The sequence below is a fragment of the Phoenix dactylifera genome, chromosome 15, assembly GCF_051530095.1.
Source record: "Phoenix dactylifera cultivar Ajwa chromosome 15, Ajwa_hap1_PhDact_Kaust_v1.1, whole genome shotgun sequence".
In the NCBI taxonomy this organism is placed as follows: Eukaryota; Viridiplantae; Streptophyta; class Magnoliopsida; order Arecales; family Arecaceae; genus Phoenix; species Phoenix dactylifera.
In genome coordinates this window covers 23,057,480-23,078,170 of record NC_143204.1, presented here as the reverse complement: position 1 = coordinate 23,078,170, position 20,691 = coordinate 23,057,480, and the positions used below count along the sequence as shown (strand labels likewise).

At 42.4% G+C, this 20,691-nt stretch overlaps 1 protein-coding gene across 2 annotated transcripts; it reads left to right on the top strand.

The window, feature by feature from the left end:
* Nucleotides 1-12,518: 12,518 nt before the first annotated feature.
* On the top strand, nucleotides 12,519-19,175 carry LOC103705783 (alpha/beta hydrolase domain-containing protein WAV2-like). 2 transcript variants are annotated; one of them, XM_008789637.6, is made up of 8 exons: nucleotides 12,519-12,916; nucleotides 14,948-14,983; nucleotides 15,075-15,153; nucleotides 15,264-15,318; nucleotides 15,537-15,653; nucleotides 16,419-16,583; nucleotides 18,059-18,320; nucleotides 18,688-19,175. In XM_008789637.6, exons 1-8 carry the CDS (start codon nucleotides 12,679-12,681, stop codon nucleotides 18,702-18,704), a joined length of 969 nt encoding a protein of 322 aa, XP_008787859.1. In that variant the 5' UTR covers nucleotides 12,519-12,678; the 3' UTR covers nucleotides 18,705-19,175. The 2 variants fall into 2 exon arrangements, with proteins under 2 accessions (XP_008787859.1, XP_088567468.1); XM_088711342.2 differs by lacking the exon at nucleotides 15,537-15,653.
* Nucleotides 19,176-20,691: the final 1,516 nt, after the last annotated feature.

The following is a 20,691-nucleotide window of genomic DNA, read 5'->3' as shown; positions in this document are numbered from 1 at the left end:
CTAATAAATTATTAGCGTTTGATTCAATCATCTCCTTCCCTAAACGCCCTTCAGCTTGGGTGCTATTATCTAAAACGACATAGAAGACACCTAGTCACTGCTCCCAGCTGCCACTTGTTACTTGCAGAGCTCAGTTGATGACTCACGCCCACTGTTCTGAGTAAGAGAATCAGAGACCCAAGCTGGAAAGCCCACAAAGAACCCCACACAGATGTGATAATAATTTGTAAATAAAAAAAAAAATCATCTTGACTTGTTTTATGTGCAATTTGTAAAATAAAAGTTAGACCAAACTTGATACACATTACATACTTACAATAGGCAGCTATAAGATTAGCGAAAAAGCTATATTATGAAGCATGCCTTCATACATGTTCCAAGTTGCGCTGCGGCGGACTAGGACATCTCTTTTGCATCTCATGAAGAATTTTGGAGCATGTATCGGTGGTACTAGAGCGTATTTTGTATTATTATTATTTTGAGCATACTCATAGCTAAATATAGTGGGATGCCGGTGGATATAAAAAAAAAAAGCATGCCTTCATTATTAGACCTCCATCTAATATTGGAGCCATGCTAGTTACACTTGCTTTTTTACGTAGTGACGATGGGAGTAAAAAATATTGTATTCATTTTTCTATTTTTGTGACATTTTTTTTGATTTAGATAGTAGTACTCATACGAGCAGCTGTATAAAAAAAAAGTTTTATAATTGATAACATGTAAATATGTAATATTGGCTCCATTTCAGTAAAAGCGTCACAAGCTGGTGGTTGCAGTGGTCCAATCTACGAAGGCAAGTTTTTTTCTTTTTAACATAGTGGTGTTCTCTTTTACATACCGGACATTCAACGCAACCACTGTAGAAAGATGGCGAGGATGGTAATATTGCAGAAGAGCATGGATTTTCGAAATGGTCTCGGTGAGCGTGGAAACAGGGCTGCAGGCTCCTCAGTTGTTTGGTAGGGTCCTGTCGCCGTAGACCGTGGTCAAGCGACTTGACCCATCGAAAGAAAAGGGTAGTCCTCGTGTAGGTCCAAAATGTGCTCCTGAAAAGACTCTAATGCCCTGCTGCTTTTAGTTAATACTTCTCGTGAATTGAGGCCATTTTTGTCACTGAACTATTTGAGATGTTCCTTAAATGAAAGGTATATTTTTAGTCAAACGCGTTACTGTTCTGAAAAAAGAAAAAAAAATTGTCGTTTTCTTAGCTGTATATCTTTAGTATCAACCCATAAAGTCTAGCACAGCCATCCATAAACTTCTACCTTGGTATAGATGTACAGGATTTCATGTCGCTGATGTTGAAAGATAGAATTTTCCCCTTTTAGACGAATAATATAGTCGAATTTTGAAAAAAAAGAAAAGTTTCCTTCCATAGACCATAATTGATTTTTTGCAAGAAAAGATTTTTTTTTTTTTTTTTTGCAGTCCTATCCATGTTTAATCTCTTCTGGACCAAATTATTTTTGAAGAAAATAAAAGCCATACAATATATATATATATATATATAGAAACAGTTGAAACGTTTTATTTATCTTTCTGCCATGATGTCTGATTGATTTCAAATCTGCCCATAAAAAGACAAGATAGTGAAATAAAAAAGCTTTTGACTAAGAAAGAAACTTCTGGCCTTTTGTTTTTTCCTAAATTAGGATGTACAATGAAAATACATAAACTCTTGTATTATAGGCAAGACTAGACACCTTTCACTTTCTAAAATAATCCTTACTTATTTCATCCATCAAGAAATATGAAACGTTTCTATACAGAATTAAATATATATTTAAATCCACATTAACTTCATAAAAAAAATTTGACCACATCTTTAATAACCTAATAAGAATTTCTTAAATGGCTCAAATAAATATGATTATGTAGGCTACTTTAGAAAAATTATCTTTATGAAATTAAATATTTTTCGACAGTTTTTGTCTATAATTAACAACATATTTTTCCAATATCATATCCAAAATGCATATGGTGCTCTAAATTAAGATAAATTTTGATACGATGCATGAGGCTGACGAGGAAAGGAGCAGCATTGTCGCCAAAAAAGTTGCTATGAGGCTTATGGGAGAGGGAGGCATCCCTGATGCTAGCAAGAGACGGTATAGGTGGGATTAAGAATGCGGCATGGGAGATGAGGCAAGTGTGATGGGCACAAAGGAGAGAGGCGACAACATTCATAAGGTATTGAAGTGGTGAGGGTAAGGGTAGGGGTAAGGAGGAGAGGTATTCTTTTAGCTTAGGGAAGGCAAATATTGATGGAGAAAAGAAAAGGGAGGGAGTGGTGAGCAAGGGTATGGCATAGAAGGGGTAACAAAGGTGAGTGGACTAGGTAGGAAAAGAAGAAAACATCGAAATTATGGTGAATCTTGGAGGACATACCACCTGCATTGATACATGCATGCGGATTCACATATATTTTATCTGCAATGAAAGATATCTTTAATGGACAACACATGGATACAATGGTAAATGTATGCTTTTTATTTCACACACTATACACTTGTAAGTGATCGACATAAACATCCGTGGCTTGGTTTTGGGATGATACACACGTTATCCATTTTGATACACTCATAATATTTGTTGATACATATTTTATATGCTATGGGCTTAGGGCATCTAATATATATGTACTTAGTATCCAATACATATAATATGCTACTTGATACGTGTTTAAATTTTTGGCTGCACTAAGTTTGATCCTCGGTGCACGCTTACTTTTTACTCGATGCATGTATTCCTTTTTCTGATACACAATATGTTTACCATTTGATGTTTGAGTGACATTTAACTGGTATACATGTGATATACACATATGTGGATACTTATCTTATATAGTCGATGATATATTACATCCTTAGATTTCTCGCAATATCGAATGTCAAAGGCTAGACCAAAAACTCATTCAAAATCTAGACATACTTCCTTCGCAAGGCTAACAACCACCTCCATATCTTCTTTTCTTATTCGACCTATAGCCACATATGCCTCCTCACTGACATAGCTACCCCTTCGCCAACTACAACATTCACTGCACCTTTGTCATGGATAGGATTGAAAAATATATATAATGCAGTGATGCAAATTAGCTTGACAAAGAGTCATCTTTCTTCTATCTTTTCTAATTTCTATCATTAGTGTGTTATAACTAGGCCTTGCCTTGAGAAAAAGAAGACGGAAATAAAACAAAAATGTCTTTTTCCCTCTTGCTTTTTATATATTATTACCTTCTTGCATGTAATCTATTTCTCTACAACCATTCTAATTTTCAGTTTTCGCCGCTTTCCCTTCAGCTCCATCCTACCACAAATGCATTTAAAATATTACATCACATTTTTTTTAAAAAAAATATTTATGTTGAATGAAGTCCTTGAATGTACATCAGCCTAGTGTTTGATATCAATTCAGGTTACATGATGACTAGCTACACTCCTATCTTTGCTTCCTTCCCTTTGCTCCAATGGTGCCACAAAACTTTATGTGCATAATAATTGAAAGGTGTAATTACACTAATTACAAAAAGCAAGATCAAAGGAAATTAAACAAATACTACCTCTTAATTTGCTAATAATTTTTTTCTAAAAAAGGTGGACATATGATATTTAATGCTTATAATCATCATTGACTTTTTGAAGAGCTAGCCCACTTCCAAGTTAACTTGCATAAAATGAGGAGTAATATATGAAGTACCTCTAAAATCTAGCCAAAGCCGCCGTTAGGTAAGGTCATGCCCGCTTTTCCTCCTCATAGCCATCAAAACATATGGACGAAGCTATCAATAACGGTAACCATATCCTAATGATATTTAAAAATTATGATGCATGTCTTCATGCTAAAAATGAATGCAAAAGTTGTAGCATTCAAATATGGTCGTTAAAAGGATGGGTGATGGGCGGAAGTTTTGGGTATTCTGGAACAGTTCACTGGCCAAGAGCATGTTCCAAGAGACAATTGAAATCGTTCGTTATATTAGTATGGTTTTAGGTTTCATAGTATACCATGCTCAGTAATACCTGGCCCAGCTTTTCTATGTAGTCACTGGCTTCTTGTCTCTTGGAAGGTTTGGATGGGCATGGGTGACCAAGCTCAATGGGGACTTTTTTTTTTTTTGGTAATAGTTGTGGGAGTACTAACTTGAGCTGGATTGGCACTGGTGAGATGTGACTTGTGAACGATGATAGCCTTCAAAATAGACCTCCAAGAACCATGGCCTGGTGATGCAGCGTGCTCCCAGGGACCCATTGTAGGACAATGGTGATGTATATGGCCACGCTTTTGGCCAACTTCTTTGTAAAGTGGTAGCCAGCAAATATCATACCGGGTATTACATGTATTTCGAGAGAAAAACAATGCAGCAGACTAAATTACTTTCTTTGTTGCTTGGCACTCCGGAAAGATCATCTGAACATCCGTAGGAGACACACCCCCTCCCTTATACTTTTTATTTTTTTCTTGGTTTGGTAGGATGTACTCACGTTAGAGCTATGTGAATTGCCGTTTTCAAAAAAAAAAAAAAATATCATATGAGCCTGACTTGCTACGAACCCTTTTGTGCTGCACAATAAGGGTAGAGATATTTGAACCATTTCATTTGATTCGACTCATTAGTTAAGTTATCAACTTAAGAAAATAATCAAATTTAAAACTATGTTTTTGATCTATTTAAAAAACAGGTCATATTTGAATTGATAAATTCTGGACCTATGTTACATCCGACTCAACTCGTATTTGTCCGATCAGACTCAATTGCCATCCCTACTGCAATGCTCGGAACTTTGGGAGGTTTTTCTTCTATAACAATGCTATAAAGACTTTTGAGCTTCTCACCCAATCTACTAGGGTTCCATGCGAGTTTTATTTTCTTGTGATTTTATACTTTTCTACCATACTTCTTCTTTGATCTAATTGCTCGTGATTATCTCTAATCCTTTCCATGGTCATGAGCTATTCATGGAAAATAAAATATGGATGCATGGATGCTGTTGCTAGAAATTGGACCCGGGGGCAATCTTCGGTCGAGGGAGAGGGAGCTGCGGGTCACCACGGCGGGGCGGCGACCAGTCGGCGGGCGGCGTCCTCCGTTTGGGGTGGCCGGAGAGAGGGAGCAGGGGGTCCTCACGGCGGGGCGGCGATCCGTCAGCGGGCGGCGTCCACCGTCTGGGGTGCCTGCAGGCAAGCCGGTGGCCGGGTTTTCCGGCGCCGGCCCTCCGACGCTCAAGTCAGGGAGGGGGCAAAGTGTGTAGAGAGGAGATAAACAGTGTTTGTAGGGCACGGAATTTTCCAACCCCCTCCTGAGAAGCCAAGGCTCCCTTTTATAGGTGGGGGTCGGTTTACCTGTGATGTAACAGGGCGAGGCCATAGTACGGCTCGGTATGTGGCTCAAGTCGGCGCACGGTCAGGCGAATCATTGTGCTGATGTCGGCGGTGAGGGCGTCGTACGACCCGAACCAGTACGCTACCAGGCGAATCATTGCATTGGTGTCGGAGGTATGGCCGAGATCAGAGACTTATCATGGTTGACCAGACTCTGCTGGGCTAACTTGCCGTGGAGAGCTGAGAGTCCGTAGATGACAGGAGCCATACGCATTAAATGTGGAGTAAGCCGGAGATCCGCATTAATTGCAGAGTAGGCCGGAGATCCGCATTAATTGTGGAGTAAGCCGGAGATCCGCATTGATTGTTGAGTGAACTGGAGGTTTACAGTAGCCATGCGCAATAAATGCTGAAGCAGCGGCAGGATATGGTCCTTAGTTGGACCTCGGAGGAGTACGGCCGTAGTAGGTGGCTGACAAGGGTAGACCTTGAGCATCAGGATTTTCCTAGATCGGAGGTCTCGAGGTCGGATGTCTTGAGGTCGGACGTTCCGAGGTCGGACGCCGACTTTGGCTGTTCAGGGTCGGCGATTGTGCGGCTTCTTGGGGGCATTCGTGTCACTTGGGGGAAAAAATCTTATTCCCCCAACACTACCCCCCGACTTCCGAGTTCGAGCGGCTTGCGGGCTCGGACGTGGGAAGTAAAGTCTATCATTAAAGTTGGGGGGCGAATCTCGTCCGCGCCCTCGTGTTTCTCGGAGTTTTTATGGCAAGACCTGCGCCCTTGGGCGTTTCGAGGTTGCTTTATTCAGCGAACTTATGGTGGAGCTCGTATCCTTACGTTTCTCGGAGCGGATGTAACGGGGGTGGCGTCTCTTGGATCGCCAAGATCGCTTCGTGCGGCGGACCCATGATGAGGGTCCTCGGGCTCAACGAGGCGGCGCCTCGATCTCGTAATCGAGACTCCCCGCTTATCAATGAGTGTGCCGTTACGGGGTTCAAAACGGACACGCGGCATGACCTAGGGTCGGACGCTTCCGATCTCGTATTACTGGATCATGGATCCGGCGAGGTGGAGGCTACATCGGGGCTCCACGTGCCCCAGGGCCTTATTAAATGAGGGGAGCGGAGGTGCCGTCCGCTCGTTCTTCAAGGCGATTCGATTCTGCGGACCCATCAATGCTCCCCGGGCCGAGATCCTGATGGAAATCGAGGGTCGGGACTTCTTCCGACCCCCGCCTCCTATGCGAGACACGGGAATTCCCCGTAATCCTAGGAAGTACTGTCGCTTCCACCAAGACCGTGGGCACGACACGGAGGACTGCTTCCAGCTCCGGGACGAGATAGAAGCGCTCATCCGTCGGGGAGTACTCAACCGGTTCGTGAGGAACCGACGTGAGGAAAGGAGGCCGGCGGAGAACACCATACCGTCCGAAAATCCGAGGTCTTCTCCAACTGGCTTCCGACCCTCGGGGCATCCCGACCTTACCCTCGGGGCGCGCTGAGCTCAGACCCACGCTCGCCAGGGCGTCCTCCCGTAGGAGCTCGGTCAGGTCGTAGCCCTTCCCGAGGGCTCGGAGAGAGTCCAGGGTCCTCTGCTCCCTCCCCGAGGGCTCGGAGAGCTTGTTGAGGGCCTTCAACCAAGGATGTCCCCACCTCGGATTGAACCCCCACGGCGCCTCGGACGCGAGGAAGAAAAATTTCTCCTTCCACTTATGTATAGAGGAAGGGGCCCCGTGAAAGAGCGACATACCGCCTCGGAAGGCAAAGTATAGCCACTCCGCGTCCGCCGGGTTCTTCTTTAATAAGAAACACCGACGGAAGACGCTCACGATAATCGGGATCCCATGCCCGAGACACAGGGAGAGGAACCCGATGATGGTTCTCCACGAGTTCGGAGCGAGCTGTGCTGGGGATCTGAAGATACTCGAGCGTTGTTCCCTTGGGAAGCTCGCTCATGCGGGAGGTTGCCAATTTGGACAGCTGGTCTGCCCTGAGGTTTTCCGCTCTGGAAAAACCTCCGCACGTTTCGAGGTTGCTTTATTCAGCGAACTTATGGTGGAGCTTGTATCCTTACGTTTCTCGGAGCGGATGTAACGGGGGTGGCGTCTCTTGGATCGCCAAGATCGCTTCGTGCGGCGGACCCATGATGAGGGTCCTCGGGCTCAACAAGGCGGCGCCTCGATCCCGTAATCGAGACTCCCCGCTTATCAATGAGTGTGCCGTTACGGGGTTGACCAGACTCTGCTGGGCTAACTTGCCGTGGAGAGCTGAGAGTCCGTAGATGACAGGAGCCATACGCATTAAATGTGGAGTAAGCCGGAGATCCGCATTAATTGCAGAGTAGGCCGGAGATCCGCATTAATTGTGGAGTAAGCCGGAGATCCGCATTGATTGTTGAGTGAACTGGAGGTTTACAGTAGCCATGCGCAATAAATGCTGAAGCAGCGGCAGGATATGGTCCTTAGTTGGACCTCGGAGGAGTACGGCCGTAGTAGGTGGCTGACAAGGGTAGACCTTGAGCATCAGAATTTTCCTAGGTCGGAGGTCTCGAGGTCGGATGTCTTGAGGTCGGGCGTTCCGAGGTCGGACGCCGACTTTGGCTGTTCAGGGTCGGCGATTGTGCGGCTTCTTGGGGGCATTCGTGTCACTTGGGGAAAAAAATCTTATTCCCCCAACACTACCCCCCGACTTCCGAGTTCGAGCGGCTTGCGGGCTCGGACGTGGGAAGTAAAGTCTATCATTAAAGTTGGGGGGTAGTGTTGGGTGTGTAGTTATCATACCTCCCTGGGTGCGTCCGAGGCCGTAGCGGGGACCTCGGTCGGGGAGGTGTCCTCTGCTGAGGTCGCCCCTGCTGACGGGGCGGGCTCCTCAGTCGGGGGAGATTCTTCTCATGGCGGAGGGATCGGCTCCTCTGTCGGCCGCGCTCCTCGCGGCGCTTCTTCTGCTTCTTCGAGGCGGGCTCAATTGCTCCCCGCCTAGAGGCGACTGCCTCCTCGGCCTTGGCATACTTCCGGGCCCGGGCCAACATCTCAGTGAAGTCGGCCGGAAAGCTCTTCTCGATGGAGAAGAGGAATCGGTAGGAGCGAACCCCAGTCTTCAGAGCCGACATGGCTATCGACTGGTCGAGCTCGCGGACCTCCCATGTGGCGGCGGTGAAGCGGTCCAGGTACTCTTTGAGGGACTTCCCCTCTTTCTGTTTGATGTCTAGGAGGGAGTCTGACGTCCGTCGCTGGCGCCGGCTGGCAGCAAAATTGGTGGCGAACTGCCTGCCGAGCTGCTCAAAAGAGGATACCGTGTTCGGCTTCAGTCCAGAAAACCAAAGCCGAGCGGTCCCTCGGAGGGTTGCTGGGAAGGCTTTGCAAAGTATGGCCTCCGAGGACCCTTGTAGGGCCATGAGGGCCCGATAGCTCTCCAAGTGGTCGAGGGGGTCGGTAATTCCGCTGTAGGGCTCCACCTGAGGCATTTTGAACCTTGCGGGAACCGGCTCATCCTCGATCTGGCAGGAGAAGGGGGACTTGGTAGTGAACTCAAAGTCTCCCTCCTGCCTCGCCTTCTTACTGTGGAGCGCTGCAATTTGGCGCTCCAAGTGCTCAACCTTTCTGTCGAGCTCCCCCACCCGCGGGATTGTCGCCGCGGTTTGCGCCGGCTCACGGCGGTCCGGGGCTGACTCAGCCTCAGAAGGCTGGAGTCTTCTGTTGAAATCTTCCCCCGGTAGCTCTCTCTGGGGGGAAGTCCGCTCTTCGTTGTTGGCTCTGGAGGAGCCATGTAAATTCTGGCCGGGGAGAACCGGGCTGTTGGGAGGAAATTCCGGCGGGACCTGGGCCCGCGGGGGAAGCGTTGGTAAAGCTTCCTCGCGTCGCAGGCCCTGAACGGCGGCGGCCAGGGCCTGGACTTGTTGTACTAAGGCATTGAACTGTTCCGGCTGGACCTGAGGAACTGGGTTAGCCGGAGTTGGAGAATTCTGGACGGAGCGTCTAGGACTTTGCGGGGGACGCCGGGAGACGTTGGAGGCTCCCTTACTTCTCAACTTCATGACTGCTACTCGGGCCCTTCCTCTAGCGCCAACTGTTGCTGGAAATTGGACCCGGGGGCAATCTTCGGTCGAGGGAGAGGGAGCTGCGGGTCACCACGGCGGGGCGGCGACCAGTCGGCGGGCGGCGTCCTCCGTTTGGGGTGGCCGGAGAGAGGGAGCAGGGGGTCCTCACGGTGGGGCGGCGATCCGTCAGCGGGCGGCGTCCACCGTCTGGGGTGCCTGCAGGCAAGCCGGTGGCCGGGTTTTCCGGCGCCGGCCCTCCGACGCTCAAGTCAGGGAGGGGGCAAAGTGTGTAGAGAGGAGATAAACAGTGTTTGTAGGGCACGGAATTTCCCCCAACCCCCTCCTGAGAAGCCAAGGCTCCCTTTTATAGGTGGGGGTCGGTTTACCTGTGATGTAACAGGGCGAGGCCATAGTACGGCTCGGCATGTGGCTCAAGTCGGCGCACGGTCAGGCGAATCATTGTGCTGATGTCGGCGGTGAGGGCGTCGTACGACCCGAACCAGTACGCTACCAGGCGAATCATTGCATTGGTGTCGGAGGTATGGCCGAGATCAGAGACTTATCATGGTTGACCAGACTCTGCTGGGCTAACTTGCCGTGGAGAGCTGAGAGTCCGTAGATGACAGGAGCCATACGCATTAAATGTGGAGTAAGCCGGAGATCCGCATTAATTGCAGAGTAGGCCGGAGATCCGCATTAATTGTGGAGTAAGCCGGAGATCCGCATTGATTGTTGAGTGAACTGGAGGTTTACAGTAGCCATGCGCAATAAATGCTGAAGCAGCGGCAGGATATGGTCCTTAGTTGGACCTCGGAGGAGTACGGCCGTAGTAGGTGGCTGACAAGGGTAGACCTTGAGCATCAGGATTTTCCTAGGTCGGAGGTCTCGAGGTCGGATGTCTTGAGGTCGGGCGTTCCGAGGTCGGACGCCGACTTTGGCTGTTCAGGGTCGGCGATTGTGCGGCTTCTTGGGGGCATTCGTGTCACTTGGGGGGAAAAATCTTATTCCCCCAACAGATGCTATTTATTATTTGATTAGAAATATTTTTTATTATTGCATTAATCAATGCGTTTTTTGGCAACATAATGGAAATTAACTTGTTTGGAGGTAAATCTCTCTTCCTATTCTTTTATGTAAGAACTCAAATTTGTTGAGTGTTTTTATTGCACATGGAAGTAGTTGGTAGGATGCTCAAGAAGTGCTTGGTTTTCATACATATTGAAAATATAATATTGCTTACGATTTTATGAAGAAAATTTGGATGAGTGACAATTACTTCTCTGACCACACTTGCTTAGATAGTATCATCCCTTGTCACTTAGACAACGATGCGAAGTTCGATTATTAGTAGCATTGTCCCTCACTTTGACCCTACTAATAAAACTTGGTTACGTAGGTGTTTACTAGGCTTCATCCTAGATGGGTTAGGGTAGGTATATGGTAATTGGTAGGATTCCCCTATCTTAGCAAGAACGAAGAAGAAAAGAAACTAAACCACCTGCAGCAACCAGCATAAGCCAATCTTTGTAACTTGTGACAATGGCTTGTGGTCCATGCTAACCACCTAAAATAACATCATGCCAACTTGTGGCTTGGTTTAGACTGAGAAACATTGTAATTAATTCTTTCTTTTCAATGCAATTATTAAGTTGATTGGTTAAATCATCATGTCATCATCATTTTCATCATCATTTCTCTCACCCCACATCCATCTGCGTGCCTGCATGCATGAGAAGAATTGTTAATTCTAGCTATACACATACCATCTCTCTAGTTGGAGATGGTACAATTGTAGGTAGACTCGCATTCATACATCCAATATGAGCCTAGACAAAAAAATAAATAAAAAGTTCTCAGCATTTCAAGTCAGATCCAGTATTTTCCAAACAGCAAATACCAACTAAAACGTCTTTTAAAATCATTAAAAATGGGGGAAATATTTGAAAAATATTAAATAATTTAAAGTTATCTAATATGACGACATGGAGAGATGAGATTGGATGCTTCTTGGTTTGACATTAAATTGGAGAGGTCTGGTCTCAAATTACTTGCTATTCTTATATTGCATCATACACATCGATGGTTAGGCGAGCTTGTATCCACCCATTCTGCAATGCATGTGAGGTGTGATTTTGAACCAGTTCTCTCAAGTTCGACCTCGAATTAAAGAGGATCCCAACTCTTGACCAACATCTTGCTGCAACCAAGAATATAAGATATGTTGGGCATGTATTTTTGAACTCGAGTAGGGTTTGAGCTAGGGTTCGAAATATGCCCGAGCAACCTAACCTGGCTCGATGTATATCAACCACAAGTCTCAACCTCATGTGACCATGACTCTCTGCCAAAATGAATTGATATAATATGACCCTTAACCAAAACAATCCCACGATATTACACAACATGGTTATATAAACTGATATCTTATAATAAATCATTGCATACATTTGCACACTGCCGCATATACAGTACCTGCTATGTAATGATGTAGAACCAAAAACTTCATGAGACTCCTTAAATTGAAGGAAATGATAAGACTTATCATGATTGTTTTTTTTTTTTTCCGCAACATGTAATCTTCTTGAATGCATCTTCAAACCAAAGTTTGTATTTTTTGATAGTCCAATGAGTCTAGAGTCCAATGAGTCTTCTTGAATGCATCTTCAAACCAAAGTTTGTATTTTTTGATAGTCCAATGAGTCTAGAGTCATGGAAGATCATGTCCTGGCCCAAGAATGATCGGATAGTGCTTATATAGGTACATTAATTGCGCAATTAATTGCAAAGCTACCCTTTTGACTAAGTCCATGACCCACCTGACCAATGAACCCAAACACAAACCTAACTTGATCCAATAACACTAGCACAAATCCAAACCTTATTTCTAGCCTAAGCTTAAGCCATGCCAAAAGCTTGAAGTGGCTCAAATATCTCCCACAACCAATTAATTCATCTCCACACTTCTAATTCTAAGTTCAACCCAAGCCTACATAGTGATGATTCCATTGGCAAGTTCATCCAACCCTCCGTCGCATCATAAAGTTGTACGGAGGACAAGTCAATTAGATTAGCAGAATACAACGCCTTGAAACAAAATTATCACCAACGTAGCGTGGTCTCAAGTAGGTGAAGCGGTAGGCGAAACACCTGACTCCCCGCACGTGCCTCGTTCCGGCGGTTCCCCGACCCCATCCCCGTTTCCAGCCACGGCGTCGAAAATATTCTTCCGCCTTGTTTCTCTTAAGACCCTGCGGACGAGACGGCCGTCACCGGTTCGACGGCCGGCGGCGCGTGGCGGCGGAGGCGGCGGAGGAGATGGTGTCGTTCCTGAAGGCGCTGGTGTACGGGGCTGGGGGCGTGGTGGTGGTGGGAATGGTGGCGCTGGTGGCGCTTCAGGAGAAACTCGTCTACGTGCCGGTGCTCCCGGGCCTCGCTCGATCCTACCCCATTACCCCCTCCCGCCTTCGTCTGGACTACGAGGACGTCTGGCTCCGCTCCTCGGACGGTGTCCGCCTCCACGCCTGGTTCGTCAAGCACGATCCCCCACTACGAGGTGCGACTTTAGCTTCTCGAGGATCTAGGGTTAGGGTTTTGGGTGATCTTCTTTTCTACAGGTTTTCTTATCCATTTGCTCCGGATTCTCTTTGAATGGTTCGTTCATTGTAGGAATTTCAGTTTCTTCTTTTGGAAGTAAAGAAAGTTAAAACCTTCATTTGTTTGATTTGAGTGTAAATTGTGGCTAAGTTCGGAATGTTAGAATTTGGTACTAAATTTCGATGCTGTTCTTTCTCTCGAGATGATGTTTCTCCTGATAAAACTAATACCGACCTATATTTTTCCTATTGCTTATGTACTATTCAATTAACACAGACTAAATATATCTCTCATCTTCCCCTATCATTCACTGTTGGATGCTTGGTGCCGTATCACTGTGGTTGTTTGCAGATCAATGCAAACCAACTATCAGGATTGATTGAATGCTATTATACATAGAGCCTAATTAGGTTTCAGTTTTCTACTTTTATTTCAAGGTTATAACAATCCCCACCCCCCAATCACATCACCAGAAAAAAATCATTAATATTCCTTTATTACAAAATTTATGTAAAATGCGCAAGTTACTTGCAAAATGTGATTTAAACAGTCCCAAAAGCCAAAGTTCCTAATTCAATTTATCATAAACAAGCCCTGCTAACTCCACAAATTGTTTAAATGAACCTTGCAAGGGCTTGTGTGGATTTAACCTTTATATTAGTAAAGAAAATTCAACAGGATCTGCATGCTAGTCCTAGTAAGTAATTTCATAGGCTTCTCAACCGAGGTACATCTTAGCTCAAGGAAACTGTAAAGCATGTTTCTCATCCAGCTAGGAGTTTCATTGCTCAATCATCGCTATGATTATTAGATGAGTTCACAGCTTAATTTATGACACCTGACCTGATTTTGGATATGTTTTGAGAAGAAAATATCCAGTACAGGACAAAAGATTGACTCACTAAAGAGCCTAACATTCCTAGGAAGTGGTTTAGGAGATTGATGAGGAATGCTACTCATGGGGAAAGTTCAGGAAAATAATATTATATGCACACAAGAAACAACCCTCTTTTCTGAGAAAGATAATGTGCACACCACTGCCATCAAGGTTTGAACCCCGGACCTCTCCCAAGTGGAGAAGGCTGCCAACCAGCTGAGCTAAGACTCTTGACAACAACCGTCTTTCTACCATCTAAAAGGACCATATATAGACACCCAGGCAGCTTTAACATTTTATTTTACCTCCTTATCGAGTTTCCTAACTTCACACATTACAGACTACAAGCTATTGAATTTAAGGGCAACTTCACTTCCACTGCACAAAACTTTTCCACAAGTTTGATGGTCACAAAGTTGTCATCCTATCCCTCTGTCTACTTAGCACTTGATGATAAGTACTCAACATTGCATCTTGGTTGATTCCGATAGATGATGTCAATCTCAATATTAGCTTGTAACTTTGCGATTTAATAGAGATCACCTGCCCCTGGCCCATCATTTTTTTGTTTGGATTTTTTTTCCCAAAATTTTTGAGTGAAGTTTGGATGATTGTTATGGATTTCTTTGGGATTGTATGGGAAATAGGTTTTTGAAATTAGTTGGTTGATCTATTTTTGGGGTTTGGTCAGTGTAAAGTTATATCAGGTTAGGGTTGTCTTTTTGTCTATTGTTTCCCCTTAACTTTCAAAATTATTAATTTTCTGAATCTAGATATAATATGAAAGAATGCTAGATTTGACATAAGTTGTTATTTTTGTGGATACTAATACTATTTTTCTAATGAACATGTGACAAATTAGAGCTAGTCAGTAAGAATTGCCTATCATCTTAGACTCATTTAACCAAATTTCCAGTCTTTAATCAGGTGACCTCTCCCACACATCCCCTAGCACACACACAAAGGACATCTTGTGCCTAATTTTATGGTACATCAGTTACCATCCAACATGAATTGATGACTGAATTTCCATGACCATCATATTTCTGGAACTCTCTGTGCTTTATATCTCTTAGCTTGCAGTTTATAACAACTTCATCATTTTTATTGCAGGTCCAACCGTACTATTTTTCCAAGAAAATGCTGGCAGTATCCTAGCTTTATGCTTCTTTGCAAGAATCTATTTAAAAAACTTTTACTGGAATTAGTTTCAATTGAAGACCTTTAAGCAGCTCTCTAGATATTGCTCACCGTCTTGAATTTGTCCGTATAATGATGCAGAGACTGCATTGCAATGTGTTTATGCTTTCTTATAGAGGGTATGCTTCTTGTACAAGAATTGAGTAGTTTTCAACTTGTTACTTTTTCTGGCCTTTATGCCTGTGTCTAGAAAATTTAATTATATTCAAATGTTTGTGTGCAATAATAGGTATGGGGAAAGTGATGGTTACCCATCTCAGCATGGCATTATAAAGGATGCTCAGGTTAGTTGATTTTTCTTCATAGTTTTCTTTTGTTTCATTGTGTATATCAGGATAGATAACTATCAGATACCTCTATTTTTTTATTTAATCTAAGGCTTACACTTTGTTTCTGTGAAAGAATGGAATGGGAAGACACCACCACCATTATTGCATACATTCTTTGGCTGTATTTATTTCTAAGCCCTCACTTCTGTTACCTTGCTTACCCCCTTCACTAGGCGGCACTAGATCATCTAACTCAGAGGAATGATATTGACCCATCTAGAATAGTTATTTTTGGAAGATCATTAGGAGGTGCGGTTGGATCAGTGCTTGCAAAAAATAATCCTGATAAGGTATGCCTTTACAATTATATTTCATTTTCCATGTATTTACGATATCTTTTTTTTTTTGGGGAGGTTGCTGAATATCTATTTGAATTGGTACAATTTATCAAATTGGTGTTATTTCCTGAATTATAGGTGCTTGCTTACTTTTGCTTTCTTAGGTCGCTACCCTATCCATATAGAACCTTACCCTTGTCTGGTATACACACCTTTTGATATATTTGAATGTTGTCAAAAAATTATGGTGTCAATATCTGTGGTCAAAAAATTATGGTGTCAACATCGCACTAGCACCCCCTCCCCCTTCTTTTCTTTTCTGAACTGGTTGTGCAATGATGAGACTTGACTACTAGCAATTCTCTTCATGAAAGGACAAGACTTTGTAATTTCACAGGAACCCACCCAAATGGGACTACATGGTTCCTCAGTTTTAAGCATACGAAATGGAGCAAAACGAACAACTCTCTTTTTCTGCTTTGTAAATGGTGATATGTTCATTGAGTAGCAAGTTGTTCAGGCATTGGATAAGGTGACTGATTATCAGGCAGTTTTACTATTTTAATATACTATATGCTCAGAATTGGTTTTAGTGTTAAAAGTCACCCAATTGTTCTAGCAAATATGATCATTATTTAATTCATACCAACATTTAGTTTGTAATTCAACTTTTAGACTTCCCTCATTCTTACAAACAGATTGCGGTCTAGACATGATTTATATATGCTTTGCTTGAATTGTTCACCATATTGGTCTCAGTTTTTAATACTTCGGCAGGTTTCTGCTCTCATATTGGAGAATACTTTCACCTCTATATTGGACATGGCAGGTATTATGTTGCCCTTTCTAAAATGGTTCATAGGTGGCAGTGCGTCTAAAGGTCTAAAGGTTCTCAATTGTCTAGTACGCTCACCATGGAGTACCATTGATATCATTGAGCAGGTGAGCTTTCATATTTATGCAAAAGTTTCTTGATGAGGCAGCTTATGAGCTTTTGCTTTAATTGGAATCTCCTTACTTTATGTGCCTCGGTGCTCATTTAGTGATTTGCTTGGAATGATGGGGACATTGACATCTTATGCTTGAACTAATTGGTTTCTTGTTTAATACTTGAAAAGGTGAAATGCTGACTGGTAACCATAAACATACCTGTAAATCTTGTTATATCTTTATAGAGCCATCTTAGCCATCCTTTTTCTACCATTTGTTTATACACAGGGTCATAATCTTTTCAAAGTGACATGTGCTTCATTTAAATCCTTCGACCCAAAACTGATCCCTTCCTCATCTAGGCTAGCTCTAGCCTCACTAAATAAACATTATCGGGCCACCTAGAGCATGGGAAAAGAATGGTTTGTCCCATTGCGAGGATTCTGCATTTGAGTCGCTTTTAGCAATTTTCTGTTAGAATTACACTGTATATTGCCAGGTCACTTGTACTCTTGCTCTTTTTGGGATCTGTTGTTGCTGAATTGCAACATTTTCCATGGTTTTTGCGAATTTGCAATGTGTTCGGATGCTCAACTGAACAAATCCGTTCAAGTAGCTTCTAGGAGGTTTGCAGATTCTTGGAAATTATTGATTGGAGAAATCATAGGATTCTTGCCATTGTTCAATACAGTTTCTAAATTCTTGAAGCAGAAGCATATAATCAATTCTTTTAATGCTTCCACTGATAAACAGGAACAATTTACCAGTAGGTCAGGTACCAAGATATGGTGTTTCTGTCAACCCTAGGAGAGACCTGCTCAGGTGTCCAAGGCTGTCTCTCAAAGGCCAGGATGGGCAATGGGAGGAGTCAGGCTTAGGGTGCATCGGATGATGCTACATATGCTCCAGATTATTTTTTTTTATTTTTTTTTCTCTCTTCAATCAAAGTTCAAATAAGCAGTAGATCAAATGAACATCAATGTCTCCTTGTTTCCAACCTCATAGCAACTGGCTGTTGGATTTTGTTGAAGGACTTCATAATTGATGCCTGATTATTGTGAAAGGCTACCCGTTGGAAGTGTTAGACATTGTAACTACAAAACAGCTGTCAGAGAAGCACTCAGCTAGCTCGGAAAAGAGGCCAAAATGGAACTATGGCTGGTATCCATCTCAAACACCACTCAATTCCAAGTGTGACTTGGCCAGCCTGTGCTGCTTCTAATAAGCAAGTTACAAACTTTTGATCTATCTTGCTCATGGAGAGAAGCTAACACCGTAGCTAGAGTTGTGGCTTTTTAGGTGGAAATGCTAATATAAGTATTATCACGGCATTTATAGCTTGCATTCTTCCTGCAATACAAATGCACTGAGTGGAACTGGCTCTGAACCTCTTCAGGAAGGGTTTTATTCATCTTCTGAAGTAATTTGCATGGCTTTGATTTTTGGTTGCTATGTTCTATTTGCTTGACGTTTTGTTTATCATGCAGATCAAACAGCCTATCCTGTTTCTTTCTGGGTTGCAAGATGAGTTAGTTCCTCCATCTCATATGCAGATGCTGTATTCTAAAGCAGTAGAACATAACAGACGTTGTTTATTTGTTGATTTTCCAACTGGCATGCACATGGACACTTGGTTTTCTGGGGGAGATCGGTATTGGAGAAACATTCAGTTATTCTTGGATCAATATGTTCCAGAGATAAAGCAATGCAAATCAAGATGCAAAGACGATGATGCTGATGATGACCATGGTAAAGATCCATCTTGTCTGATCTTGCAACATTTTGAGTTGCCATGTTCCATTCACGTGTATACAATGGAAATCAATTTAAATTCCAGAGCTGACTAGTGTGATGAAGTAGTAATTTGTTAAATCACATACATACGAAAGTCATGCCATTTTATTATGTGCATATACAGGTGCATGCATACATATAATTAAAGCCAATAGATTAGAAACTTGCGGAAATTCATAGTGTTGTGTGTTTGGTGTGGGAGTTTATTTTCTGTTCGAATTTGTCAGCTGCACAGTCGCACATGCCTCATGACCTTGGATACATTGAATTTAATTATTTTATCTTCTCCAACTTTGCAATGACATTATGCATGCCCTTTCAGATACTGCAGCAAGGTGATCTGCTGCATTTACTTTAAGGCAGAGCCTGCCATTTTTCAACCATGCCTATCATATATTTCTGATGCTGCAGCAGTTAAATCTATCTATGGGTGTGACGACTGGTCTCGATTTGCAGCGCATTCAGGCAATTTTGCTAGTCTTCCCAGTGCAATGTAGAGCCAGTGCAATGTAGAGAAGATGCCGAAGATGTGACTCTGTCAAACTGGTTCCATTACAGTGACACATTCTCATTGTGTGAAATAAGATGAAAAGATTGATTTTCTCGAGATAAATGCCATGATTGTACTTTGAACTCGGTAGTTAGATTAGATATCTATTCATAATGTACAAGGTCAATTATGTCTGGCCTTGTGATGTTTTTGGGTTCAACATAGTTTGTACAATTACCTAACATCTTGATTGTAAACCGAAAAAAAAAAAAAAGGTTTTGCAAATATGTGACTGTGGAGCATACAAAGTTCTTGAATCATATATTTCTCTTTGGTTTTTCTCTTTCTACTTGTGCCTAGCATATATTGCATCTCTAATCTCTTATCAGCAATGAGAATTGACATAATCAGGTAGGTTAAAGTTAATATTAATCGGGGATCTTTTAGGACGTAACAGTCTTATATGGCTTTGGAACATTGGCTAGGTCAATCAATCCTGAAGCAAGTTTGCTTATATAGCTGCATGGTGTTTGAAAATATATAGCTAACCTAATCTGGTTTTCCATTGGAAAGATGTTCAAGCAGTCTTGATTTAGATGAGATTCAGCTTCGCCTTCCTGATTTTTTTTAGCAGGAAGATGTTCTAGCAGTCTTAATTTACATGAGATTCAACTTCTCCTTCCTGATTTTTTTTTAGCAGGAACTCGCTACTGATAACCATCCCTACAATGCATGTAGTTGTAAGAATAAAAACATTACTGTAATCGGCATAATTAAGTTGTTATAGTCTAATGGTACATGCAATGACAACAAAATTGCAGTATATATTTTTTTGCAACCATTAATATAATAAATTGTTAATATTTCACATGAAATGGTGATTTAAATTTATGCATCAATATTGTTTCATCCCATAAGCAATGAAAAAGGTCAAACAATGGTCTGATTCGGTTGTGGCCCTTGCAACAATAATAATGGGCAAATCAGAGTCATTATGCGAATACTTATATTGCATATGTGAAATAGAAGTGACAAATCTCTCTTTTTGCCTTTTTTTTTTTTCTTTTCTTTTCTTTGGTGCATTGGAGCCCTCTAAAGACGGTTATGGCAGCTCTTATTTATTAGTTCAAAAAAAAGATGAAAAACAAATTGAATGCTCTATGTATTTAGAATGCTAAATAATGAACCAATCAAGAAAGTTGGTCGAAATTTTTTCTTATCGCAGTGAAGTATATGGTGGTCTATTTTTTGTAAAAATAAAGTAGCTTAATTTCTCTTGCAAGATTTCCATGAATAAGTCATAGAAAAGACAAACAAGATTAGTTAATCCACAGGACTTCACTAAAATAGGTTCTGAATCAAAACATGGTAGCGAACTTGGTAGTAAACTTAGTTGCAAAGTTAACGTGATTAGCTTTCAAGATGGGATCCTTTGGCTCTAAAAATATATTAAAAAAATCTAAGTATTTACAAAATTCTTATTTTCTTTCTCTCATATTTTTTTATTAAAATTTATCTTCACTGCCAATTCTAATATAAACCCAACTTTTCAATCGTCTCTCCATCAGCATATCTCCATCATCTATCTTTAATTTTTTATCTTAAATAAAAACAAATTTCCTTTCATTTCACTTTAAAGACAAAAGTATAATAAAATATCTTCAAAAATCAAAAAATATTTATCAATATATATTATATTATATTATATACAATATAATAACTGACATGTGTAAGAAAAAATAAAATTATATAAATAAATCTACGTCAAATTTTTAGGATTAATATGGTACGAGAGCAGAGATTCTGACTTCGAACCCCCTCTCACCCCACCCGCAT

Excerpts from the sequence above, each read along its gene's own strand:
- LOC103705783 (XM_008789637.6), top strand. The coding sequence starts at position 12,679 with ATGGTGTCGTTCCTGAAGGCGCTGGTGTACGGGGCTGGGGGCGTGGTG. Across the intron at positions 14,984-15,074 it reads TTTCCAAGAAAATGCTGGCA|ATATTGCTCACCGTCTTGAA; the intron begins GTATCCTAGCTT and ends GCAGCTCTCTAG. Across the intron at positions 15,319-15,536 it reads GCATTATAAAGGATGCTCAG|GCGGCACTAGATCATCTAAC; the intron begins GTTAGTTGATTT and ends CCCCTTCACTAG.